The sequence below is a fragment of the Pristiophorus japonicus genome, chromosome 17, assembly GCF_044704955.1.
Source record: "Pristiophorus japonicus isolate sPriJap1 chromosome 17, sPriJap1.hap1, whole genome shotgun sequence".
In the NCBI taxonomy this organism is placed as follows: Eukaryota; Metazoa; Chordata; class Chondrichthyes; family Pristiophoridae; genus Pristiophorus; species Pristiophorus japonicus.
This window is the reverse complement of record NC_091993.1, coordinates 18213433-18226369: the sequence shown is the minus strand read 5'-3', so window position 1 is coordinate 18226369 and position 12937 is coordinate 18213433. Positions and strand designations below refer to the sequence as shown.

The 12937-nt window shown below is 42.4% G+C and overlaps 1 protein-coding gene across 2 annotated transcripts in view; it reads right to left on the bottom strand.

Moving 5' to 3' along the window:
• Positions 1 to 12937, bottom strand: part of igdcc4 (immunoglobulin superfamily, DCC subclass, member 4) — a 137391-nt gene that overhangs the window by 100769 nt on the left and 23685 nt on the right. For both annotated transcript variants that reach the window (XM_070858444.1, XM_070858445.1), the window contains exon 2: positions 11368 to 11682. In XM_070858444.1, coding sequence (XP_070714545.1) covers positions 11368 to 11682 — 315 coding nt within the window. The remainder of the gene's footprint in view (positions 1 to 11367; positions 11683 to 12937) is intronic.

Here is a 12937-nt window from a genome sequence, read left to right as displayed (position 1 = left end):
AGCTTCACAAAAGTTAACTTCACAAAACTGCACTAAAACAATTTTGGATAGGCAAATTTAAAGTTTAATTGTTATACTTAGCATCTTAAAAATCATGAAATTTCATTTATCTGCAATAATATAGACTGCTGCATATGTAGCTTCTGCAACACATATATATATACCAATATCTGTATATGAACTGTACATGAATCTTCCACAACTACAGTAGACAGACAGCTATGCACAACTGCTGCAATGTATCTCCTGTAAAAAATGTGACCCGCTATCTATAAAAAATACATTCACATCAATTTTTTAGGACAACTTAATTTTCTTTGCTTTTAGAAGTCTGTCACACAACACAAGCTGATGTATTCCAATGTCAGTCATTCTTAAACTGACTCCACAGAAGTAACCCTAGGCAACTTTTCCACTGCTTTTGCTTCCACTTAGGGAAGTACTTAGCTTCTGCAGTGTGTCCAACATCAGGAGCTCACTGCAATGAGAAACATGAAGTTGCATTCTACAACATCATCGCTCAGCATTCATGGGCAGCCTACCAGGAAGGATGTTAGATTTGTTACTTGTTCATTTATTGTCTCACATCACATCATTAACTGCACATATATGTATATCATAGGCAGTCCCTCGGAATCGAGGAAGACTTGCTTCCACTGCTAAATTGAGTTCTTTGGTGGCTGAACAGTCTAACACGAGAGCCACAGAACCTGTCACAGGTGGGACACATATTCGTCGGGGGTGGCACTGATTTACCACACGCTCCTTCCGCTGCCTGACCTCTTCACGCTCACAGCATTGAGATTTGAAGAGCTCAACGCCCTCTCTGATGCACTTTCTCCACCTAGGGCAGTCTTCGGCCAGGGTCTCCCTGGTGTCAGTGGTGATGTCGCACTCCATCAGGGAGGCTTTGAGAGTGTCCTTGTAACGTTTCCGCTGCCCACCTTTGACTCGTTTGCCATGAAGGAGCTCCGCATAGAGCAGTTGCTTAGGGAGTCTCGTGTCTGGCATGCGGACTAAGTGGCCTGCCCAGCAAAAATGATCGAGTGTGGCTAGTGCTTCAATGCTGGGGATGTTAGCCTGGGCGAGGACACCGAGATTGGTGCGTCTGTCCTCCCAGGGGATTTGTAGGATCTTGTGGAGACATCTCAAAGCAGAGGGGACAGCAGAAGTAGTGCCGCAAAAAAATTAATGCCAGGGCACTTAAAAGACCCAGCTAAGAGAGCCCTGTACAGCCAGCGCCTCACAGCCAATCTGGCATGCCTTGATGACCCTGAGATGCTGCCCACAGCGCTTGGTCTGCCCTCCAGGCCTCCATAACCAGTGCCTGTGAAAAGACACGGATACTCAACCAGAAAACACCAGGACTGGTTTGATGAAAACGATAAGATCCGAGAGCTAATAGATCGTAAGCGTAGAGCATTTTTGAGCCTCCATCAACAACCAAACTCGGGAGCTATAAAGCAATGTTACAGACGGTGGTCTAAAAAAAAACCCGGGACCTAAAGAACAGGTGGTGGATGGAGAAAGCCCAGGTGATACAACAACTAGCCGACAGCCACGACATATGAGGATTCTTCACTGCAGTCAAGGCCACCTACGGTCCAAACTCCCAAGGCCCCACCCCACTCCTGGCAAAGAACGGGGAAACACTCATCAAGGACACCGAGGCTGTCAGGGCCTGCTGGAAGGAGCACTTTGAAGATCTCCTCAATCGAGATTCTGCCTTTGACTCGAGTGTTCTCGCAGCATGCAACCCGCCACCTCAGTGAAACTCCAACGCTGCACGAGGTAGGCAAAGCCATAAAACAGCTCAAGAATAAGGCTACAGGTGCAGATGGAATTCCTGCTGAGGCGCTAAAATATGGCGGAGAGGCGCTGTTGGCGCGGATACATGACCTCATCTCTCTCATCTGGAGGGAGAAGAGCATGCCGGGTGATCTCAGAGATGCAGTGATCGTGTCCATTTTTAAAAAGGGGAAAAAAATCCGACTGCGGCAACTACAGGGGAATCTCCCTGCTATCAACCACTGGGAAGGTCGTCGCTAGAGTCCTCCTCAACCGTCTTCTACCTGTGGCCGAGGTGCTCCTCCCGGAGTCGCAGTGTGTATTTCGTCCCCTACGGGGAACAACGGACATGATCTTTGCAGCACGACAACTGCAGGAAAAATGCAGGGAGCAGCACCAGCCTTTATACATGGCCTTTTTCGATCTTACAAAGGCCTTTGACACTGTCGACCATGAGGGCTTATGGAGCGTCCTCCTCCGTTTTGGGTGCCCCCAAAAGTTTGTCAACATCCCTCGCCTGCTCCACAACATGCAGGCCATGATCCTTACCAGCGGATCCGTTACAGACCCATTCCACGTCAAACAGGGCTGTGTCATCGCTCCAACCCTTTTCTCAATCTTCCTTGCTGCCATGCTCCACCTCAGTCAACAAGCTCCCCACTGGAGTGGAACTAAACTACAGAACCAGAGGGAAGCTGTTTAACCTACACCGTCTCCAGACCAGGTCCAAGACCACCCAAACCTCTGTCTATGTATATATCTGTAAAGAAGTCACCCTTAAGGTAACTTTGAGTTCACATTCACACTACTTTTGAAGAGAAGCTCTATTGCAGAAAATCTGTTATATTAAATGAGGCATGTGGCATAGTTTAAGTCAGCATCTCAACGACACAAAATAACATTGAAATATGCACAAAATAGCCGAGGGTTATTCTTAACATGAGATGTCAAGTTCCACATTATATTATTTCAAAATGAGAAATCTTGCCATTGGAAAGTTGACATTGTAGACTGGGCCCATCTTCAGAAAAATTTTCAATTCTTAAGAAAAGCCTAGTCTGAAATGTTACCTTGACTATTCACTCCGTAGATGCTGACTGATCTGTGTTTCTAGCATTTTCTGTTTATGTTTCAGATTTGCAATTTTTTGCTTTCTAATTTCATGTTTTTATTCATTTCATTAGTTGATTTTACATGGCTGAAAAAATAATGTGAAAAAATGATCTGAAATAATTAAAAGCTCTTGCATATATCTGTTGAATCACAACTTTCAAAAATGTCATATCTGAAAGCATGACCTCAGTGTCACACCTCCAAAGTGTCACACATTAACAGGATAAAAACTCACTTGCTAAGTTACCAAATTAATTAAATGTGTTAATCTAACTTAATGTGGACTAATGAAAAAATAACCGTTCCAATGATTACCACGTTATGAACGGAGAGGGGAGAAAAATAAATAAATCGACCAAATCACAACTTTAAAAAAAATGTATCATTTACTATCTGGCAACTACTATAAACCAGAGCAACACTGCTCAAATGTCTTCACATTGGGTGTGTGTGTGTGTGTGTCAGGGGACAGGGGGAAAGATAGGTGGAGTTTACACTTGGCTCCACTAGTTTTGCACCCAGATTCCAGCCTAATCGGGGCAGAATCGGCCGAACTAGTAGAAAAGATAGGGAATTTGCAATCTTTTGTACTACTTCAAGATTCAATTCACCCTAATCAGGCCCCGTCCACAAATTGACCACAACCCTAGACAAACATGTGAGATTCCACCAATGGTGCTGGTTCGGGAAGGCTCTTCAATTTACGATAATTTTCTTGGATGCAGTGGCACCAATAGGCAAGTTTGAAAAAAAATCATAAAATATTTAATTTACTAAGAAACTGACTAGTGTACACCAACAAAACTATTAAATGGTACAGTATGGTTTTAAAGACATTTTTAGTTACTTTAAATCAGGCAGAGGACGGAACACATTAAAAATGCTTATTTTTGATGTTACATCCATTTCCAACTGTATTAAGAAAACTGCACCAGGTTACCACTCTTTAATACATCGAGCAACACTTTTTCAATGGAAAAGAAATAAACGATGATCCATTACGCTGCCTGACTGCACTGGTGTATGGAAGAATTTAACTTTGTGATTATGCAAATTAATTTTAGCAGAAACTTGAAGCACAAGCTGAACAGCACAATTTCTAGCACATTTTGGGTGTAATTTCCAGCTGCTATTGAGAAATAATGTTTGAGTGTGATGAGTTGTACTTTTTACCCTATGCTTGTGGAATGCACCATGACAACCTGGCAGAGAGAGCTGGTGAATTCCAGCTATGGAGACATTCTATGCATATGGGAGATACACATCTTAAGATGTGCAATTTTCATCCTGCTCCTGGAAGTACAACACTAAAGTGCACTGTAATAAGGTAGAATGTTTACAAAAAGCTGTGAGCCATGAGTGGCAGAACTCGCTTCCTCCTAGACTTCTCTGCAGCCTTTGATACAGTTAACCACACCATCCTCCTCCAATGCCTCTCCTCTGCTGTCCAGATCAGTGGGACTGGCCTGGCTTGGATCCATTCTTAACTATCCAAAAACGGCTTCTCTTCCTGCCCCAGCAGTTACTTCTGAACTTCCCTAATGACCTATCCTTGGCCCGTTTTTCTTTCTCATCTACACGTTGCCCCCTTGGTATCATCTTCAGACATGTAATGAAAAAACTTGCATTTTTGTAGAGCCTTACATCTTTTAGGATGCCCCAAAACACATTACAGCCAATGAAGTACCTTTAAAGCATAGTCACTGTTTAAAGGTAGGGAACCATGAGATACAATTTGCAACAAAGTCCCATAAACAGCAGTGAAATAATGACCAGGTAATCTGTTTGAGAGATGTTCATTAAGGGATAAATATTGACCAGGACACGAGAACACCGGCTCTTCAAATAGCGCCATGGAATCGTCTACATCCACTGGAGAGGCCAGACGCAGCCTCAGTTTAATATCTCATCTGAAAAACACCATCTCAATCAGTGCAGCTCTCCCTCAATACTGCACTATTCAGCCTAGATTATGCACTCAAATGGAACTTGAAATCAAAACATTCAGAGTGTCTCTGGTGATCAGTGGCGAGAAGTTTGCCTTTTTCAACACGCAAGAGATTTCAGTGTAGTATAATGGGGAATCCATAACACGATCCGCTGTGACATCAAAAAGCTGTCTGAGCAGCCAATCACATTGCAGAATTCACAGATAGCGAAGCAGGAAATGAGAACCTGCTTTTATCCCAACTTTTTTTTTTAAATGTTGGAGAGTAAAACAAAGATTGGGGCTCTCACATGGGGATAAGGTAGAACCTGAAATAATCATGAACAAACTTTAAAAAAAATATTTAAAAAATTATTTTTTTTTTTTTTTAAAGTTGCTTAAAAATTGTGACTTTTATCATAATGGAGAAATTTGACACTCCATAAAATTAACATTAGTTTTTCAGGGCCAGAACATTTGTTTAGCAGTCAAAACATTTAAAATCCCAGTTACACCTACTCCAACAAGGCCTAACATTTAATGGGGTATTTAACAATGATATTACTGCAGAAAAGCTCAAGTTTGCACCAGTTTCACTGATTTCACAGATTGCTAGCTATGGGGGGTGGGCCACAGTGCAGCCAGAGTCGGAGCAATGAATGACTGACTGCAACTTCAGAATTTCCACATTTAGATGCGCATGTGCTACATCCTGAAATTGCAGTCAGTTTCAATAGGGTAATAACGACGAACGCCGTTAGTTCAGTTAGTAGCCACCGCAACTTCTAGCCCATTGTCTTTAATGCAATGAACGTCCCAAGGAATTTCAAAGAGGTGAGAATGGATGACGAGCAATAGTTGAAGAATTAGAGGAGATAACAGAAGGCATGGTCAAAGGAGGTAGATTTTGAGGAGGCCTTTGAAGACGAGCGGTAGCAAGGCAGAAATGTTTTGAGAAGAATCCAGAGCGTACATCCTAGACTACTGAAGGCTCTGCTACCAACGCGAGAATGGAAGGAGGGTGAATCAAAGGTCAGGAGGTTGCACAGGTAGGGCGAGGCAAGACCACAGAAGGATTAGTAAACAAGGACGAGGATCTTGCACTCAATACTATAAGAGCTGGGAGGCCAATGAATGTTGGCATGGACAGGAGCAATTGAGGATTGAGACATAGCACATTACAAGATGGATAGCATGGGAGGCTTGCACGGGCAGAATTGGAGAAATAGAGCTTGGGAGTATTTAAAGCACAGATGAGGGCCTCAACGGTAGTGGAATAAGCTAAATATGTAGGTGAACAATGTTGTGCAGGTGGGAATAGACGATCTTAGTAAAGGATAGGATATGTACTGTGAAGTTCAACTCAAGGTCCATCCAGACACTAAGGTTGTGCGCCATCAGGGTCAGCTTGAGCAAATACCCAAGGAGAGGGATGGAGCTGAGGGCAAGGATACAAGAGCCAAACAGCATATGTTAAATAGGGAGAAATTTCATTGAGGGACAGCATTTACTGGACAATCTAGTAGAGAGCACCAGAGTATTTGGTTCATAATTCCTGGCAGAACCAAATCAGTGTTTGGCTAGATTAAGAGGCAAATAACACTCCCCAATCCATCATATCTGACATTACAATCAGGTTTCCCTTGTAGAATTTGTGTTTACCTGACCAGTTAGAAGGGGAGAAAATAAAAGTAATTCTTGTACTATAGGGTAACCAATTTGGTGCCTTATTTAAGACAAATGAAAATATAGAATGAGTAAAGACAATCAAGCCTTCCAGCTTGTTCATTCAGGTTTCTCCAGTTGCTCAGCAAGTTTATCCAGTGAATAGCTGAACCACACTGATCAGGAAAGTATTTGGTTCAATTCCTAGTGTGTCCTGAGTTAGCTGATCTCATCATGATCACTGTCTAATGACCTCGACTGAAACTCTTGTACTCCAAATTTTGTAGCTGGTCCAACCATGTTTGGGTCCAAAACTCCTCCAGAAAAAAACAGCTTAAACTGCCCAAAGGCTAACTTAAACAGCAGCTCAGAGTCACTACTAGGGTCCTTTCTCGCTCCCCTCAGCAGGCAAATAATATGCTTACACTCAGCTTCAACCATTTGAACCACAGCTTCACACCAGTGACTATTGTTCTTCCAGGGAACTTGTTGCTGAGCACTTCTGCCTCACTCATGGTATGGTCAGGTTTTTCTTTCTGCTGGTAAAATTGAGGCCCGAGCAAGCCAACAAATAGGCGGGGTAATGAGTAAATATCTTCCTTTCCCATCAGGAATATGATGATTGGAAGCCATAGAAGACCCAACAGGAAAAGGCAGCAGAGGCAGAGGAGATAACCAGAAGCCCAGGCCTCTGTCAAACTGTAGACAGCCGATTCTTTTCTGGTACAGGTACCTACAATTCATACCCAGGGATAGGACCTTCATCACCTGATTTGTCCAAAGTCCTGACAAAATCATATTCAAGGAAGTTTTGGAGGTTCATTCAATGGATCATTTCAAAGGAACATATTCAATCTTTTTAAGAATACAACTGGTAGATCTCATATGGTGTAGTTTATGGTATATTGGGTGATAAGTTTTATAACTGGAGCGTTATACTATGCAATGCAAGGTTTAGTCTGCTGCTGGTATGGAATGGCATTTAAACTGGATTGTCCATTTAAGACTACATGGTCTAACTGCCATAAATCATAGTCAATTAGATGTTAACTGCTGCTGGTGAGGAAGGTTTGCAGATTGCCTTTTTTTTTGTAAAAACGAGAAACTTCAAAACATGGGATCTGAAGCACGATGGGATGTGTGCGACCTACAAGATTTGTATATGAAAGATAGAGAAGACAGTGCTAAATCATATGCCGTTCTTGTTATTCCTTTATGAAACCACCATGATTTATCTGTACAGGTGCAGCGTCCCGAATCCGGAACCCTCGGGACAGAGGCTGTTCCGGATTTTACGTTTTTCCAGACTTTTGGGCGGGGGGGGGGGGGGGGGAGGAGGTACCTGCCAAGGGTTGGTCACGTTAAATTGGATGGTACAGGTACTGAGCAAGGGGATATTGGGGATGGATGGTTTGGGGCTGGGAGTGCGGCAGAGAGATCATGGGGTTGGGGGGGGGGGGGGGCGCGGAAAAGAGGCGGGGGGGGGGATGGATCGCGGGGGCAGGCCAGCCCTCATCTGGAAAAATCCCTTGTCCAGAACAGGCCCTGTCCAGAGGGTTCCGGATAAGGGATGCTCAACCTGTACCTGCTTTACCAAATACCTCCATTCTGTTCACAAGTGGAATCTAGACCATCCTGTTTTCCCCACTAAGTTCCCTTTCCTAAATTACAACAGCGACTGCACTTCAAAATGTACTTCATTGGTTGTAAAGTGCTTTGAGATGTTCAGAGATGGTCAAAGGTACTACATAAAATGCAAGTTTTTCTTTTTCCCCTAGTTCTGACAGTGACTCGTCAGTCTTTAGCCACCCTACAGTGCTCCAACGAAGCTCAAATCAAGTTCCAGCCGTAGTGTCTCGTCTTTCTCCTGGGCATTCAGGTTTTAACATTTTCTTTGGAAACTTCAGAACTGAGTAATATCTTCCATTTTCCTTTCAGTGGGAGATGCTGAGGACATAGAGTAGATCCGTTGGCGTCCAGTGGGTGGGGTGGGAATTAGCGCTACAGGTATGGACCGTCAGAATACAGCGCTAGCAGAGGGTCTGCACCGGGACACTCAGCTGTTTTTATTTCCATTTTTCTGGAGTTGGCGTTACAACTTGTATTTCCAGTATTTGTGTTTTCAGTTCAGATCTTGTGCTTTTAACTACCTTGGCTATTTGCATGTTCTTTAGTCTGCTCATTCCCTCACGGTGGTTATCTTTTGCAACAATTTATTTCTTCTCTAGTAAAAAGCTTGTAGGTCATGTTACCCATTAACAACTTATGTTTGGACTATTCAACCACCTAAGGACTCATTTTTAGAGTAGAAGCAAGTCTTCCTCGATTCCAAAGGACTGCCTATATAATGATAATGTTTGGAGAATCTATTGTCTCTTTTCCTCACCCATCCACTTCTTTTTTCTTTACTAACCTTTACTGACCTGATGTGTATTTCCAGAATATTCTATTTTTATTGAAGATTTTTTTAATGATAGTCAACTGCTGAAGTGTGTGTTTTCATGTGCTGTGTCAGAAAACGGAAAGAACTAGGTTTGAACAAACTAGCTGTTTGGCCACTATCGGATTTAAAAATATAGCTGTTTAGGCAAGTGTTAAGCAGAAAATCGGTACATAAATAAGATGCAAAACTTGTTCTTGGCTCAATGCAACTTCCCACCTAATTGCAAGTCAGAGCAAACCAACAAGAAACTAAACAATTAGGAAGGAAACGCATAAAAAACAAGGGATTAAGAATAATTTTTTTTAAAACGTACCTAAATTTTTAAGTAAGCAATTACCTTCAAGGTAAAAATGCACAGAAAGTACTTAATGTCCCCAGTGCAAAGTGGATCATTTTAATCCTTGTATGTGAAAGTCCAATAAAACAGTAAAGCAGGAAAAGTGATCATAGTACCAGAAATGCAGGAGGAGGAGATGGGCTCGTGGCTCAAGCCATTCAATCCCTTTAACTCTGCATCAATCTTCTCTGCCAACCAATGAAAGTTTGGTCATGTAGCTTTTCTATGTGGCTTGAGCCAGCATGGATCATGGATAGAGAACCAACATGTCATGTCTGAAACAGGAAAAACTGGCAAAGTGAAGCAGGGTCCAGCATCCCAGAAGCCTGGGGGAGAAAAAAAAACACTTGCCAAGAAGATAGTCCAACAGAGGGTGCTCATCCAAACACCAACCCCCCCCGAAAAAAAAATGCTGACACCCATCCACATTGCTTGCTTTTCCTCATTCCCTGTTCCATTGCAAGTGAGAAGCTGAAGTTATCAAAGTCAATGTTAAGGCCAGAAGACTGCAAAGTGCTGAAAAGACTGGGTACTGTTGAGTTTGCGTGGATCCTTATTGGAACAGTGCAGAAGAGGGGGCAGAGTGGGAATGGGACAGGGAAATTAAGTGACAAGCAACAGGGAGCTTGGGGTTGCATTCGAGGACACAAAGGAGGTGCTTGGCAAAGCAGTCACCTAAACGGCATTTGTTCTCCTCCAGCGTCGAAGAGGCCGCACTATGAGCATACCAGGTTGTAGGAAGTACAAAGGAGATTTTGGGGTCCCAGAAAGAACGTTGGGAGGAGATGAATGGACAGGTGTTGCATCTCCTGCACTTTGCACTCTTGTCCAGCTGCTTTTTCCCTTCACAGCCTCATGGGCTGCTGGAGCCTGCTCCACTTCATCAGTTTTTCCTTTTCCCATTTTCACCTCTCACCGCCCCTCCCACATCTCTATTCACACGTCAATGATTTGGAAATGCCTTTAATTTCTCTCGTTATATGCCTACTATCTCGTGTTATCAGTTTGACAGGTCATTTTACTTCCTCTCGTAAGCGGAGTGTGGTTTTTCCTTCTTCCTTTCTTTTGTTGTTTCTTCGTAAGTGTTGTTCAGCTGTAATTTCTCCCAGTTCTGATGAAGGGTTAACACTGAAATTTTAATTTCTGTTTTCTCCACAGATCTGACTTACCTGCTGGGCGTTACCAGCATTTTCTGCTTTTGTTTCAGATTTCCAGCATCTGCAGATTTTTGCTTTTTGATTCTACAGTACTTTTATCTTGATTTCCAGTGCTTCCTACAATTACACAAGTCAAGAATAGCATTTTCAAATCTCTTAGTTCAACATAGGAGCGACAAAGTCGGATTGTTCTGCCTCCCTCAACTCTCCCTCACCAGTTTTTACACACAAATTCCAACTGAGCCCCAGCATCCGGTCAGCAACAATTGACTATTGCGTGGCAATGTCCAATATTAATCAGCTAACTGGCTGTTCAACTTCACAACCCAAAAGATTCTGTTCTAATTTGAAATGTTTAAATATAACTACATATAGTGTTAAAGCATAATAAAGTACATATTAAATAGCATAAAGTAGGTTCATAGAAGCATGTACCACTGGTAAAGGGCTGAAACTGCTCGGACTCAATTTAATTTAGAATTCTTAAAGTAGCATAGCCAGCAGACAGAGGAGACTTTTCATCTTCCTGGGATGGATTTGAAGCTGCATCCCCAAGACAAAAAAAAAAATGTATAACCTACAGCACCACAAAATGTCCAGTGTAAAAGTTGGAGTCAAAATGTCCTGAATCTTGTTTAATTTCTTTTGTTGAAGACGGTTTTCCTCAAGATTTTCCAACATGATCGTCATAACCCACAAAGAGGTAGCATAACCCTTTGAGCAAAATAGCATGTGAGTGTGCAGTTGTAAAACTCCAGCAATATATACAATTTATATAATGAACTTTTTTTCCCCTCATTAGCAAAACAGAAATGCAGTCCTGTAACTAGTGGTTAAACTAATGTAATTAGATGATTTTCATTATAAAATATTATAAAAAGGTGAATGTCTTCAAGATGTTCTCTTAACAGTCATTAAAATGACTGAAGCCACTTACTGGAGAATCTGATCAGTGCAGTCCTACTAGTTATGGCCCCAAATGAATTCTGGGACATGCAGGTATAACTCCCCTCACTGCTGTCTCCATCTTGCTTCTTAGTGTCACTTGATACTTCTGCAATGTATAGTGATCCATTGGGAATCACATGGTGCTGTTCCTGATCCACAACAGGAATTCCGTCTTTCTTCCACGTTATGTTGGTAGGCTGATCAACAGCAGGCAGGTTGCAATCCAACGCCACAGCTTGGTTCGGTTGCAGTACGACATACACGGGGCCAACACTGCAGCTCAGCTCCAGAGAACTCACTTTGTCTAGATTAAAAAGACAAAAAACAAGCACATTAGAATTTGAAAACAGCTGAAAAGAATACACGAGGTATTTCACAAAAAAAACTCAAACCAATTAGATTTGTTCTTTTTCTGGAAATCAAATGCACATGTTCAGTGCAATCCAATACTGCACCCTTTCCCAATATAATCCTTCAGGCAAGTTTAAGCAAAGCTTCTGCAGAATATTAACTTATACCATAAAATATAAGTTTATAAAATTGCAACTTGATGTATATTTGAACTAGAGTGTAACATACATGCGAACACTTATTTAACCTGCAGTTTAGTTGAAAGAAAATCAACAGAATATTTGGAGCTTATTGGTCGGTTTCTGTGAATAGCAACACACTGCAGCATAGCACAGTAAATAAAAATGCATCAGAGCCACCTCCCCTTCCCCCAGCAAAGGTTTAAATTGGGTGTTTGTACATTTCATCACATGGTGCTCTACGCCATCTCTTAGGCTACCAATACATCATAGAACTTGAAAACCGTAGCAGGGCTGATGAACACACAACATAGCTTCCCCTTTTCAACACCCCCCATCCCCTAGTGTCCTTGGCTCAGAATATACTACAGTACTGCAATGCCACCCTTCAACTATCTGCTACAAGGTCCACAACAAGCCCACAGTTACTCTCCATTTGATCTCCCAACAACACTATGCAGAAGCTCCTGATCACCACTTCATTGTTAATATCAGAAATTCATAATGTGGGCACAGAACTTAATACTGCTGCACAGAGGAAGGAACTCCAGTGCATAGCAACTCTGTTCTGCCTCTTAGCAATGTTTCATTGGGACAGATCTTAAATTGTATTTCAATCCCCACGCTTCTCCCAAACTAAATATTAAGTGCTCAATCGGACTCTGAAATTGCTGCGGAGGAACAGGCACTGGTTTACTAACGTGCTATGCCATGGAATAATAGGAACCAGATTTGCTTCACAAGTTTTCACACCTCAGCTGGACTGTCAGGAGAAAGACAGAGGTCAACGATCTGCTTACCCACTAAGATGGGGAATTGGAGGTCGAGTCCACAAGCCCACCCAAGAGCAGCATTATAGTCCTTGGAGGGGAGGAATGGAAATTCCAAAAAAAACTTATAAATATAAAAAAGCGGTGGGAAACCAGTTGAAGGGGACTGCAAACACAAATATCTGCACATCATGTCTCAGAAAATCAGCGCAAAGTGGTCACATTTGTCGACACCAAATTGGGAAAGGCAGTGGGAATC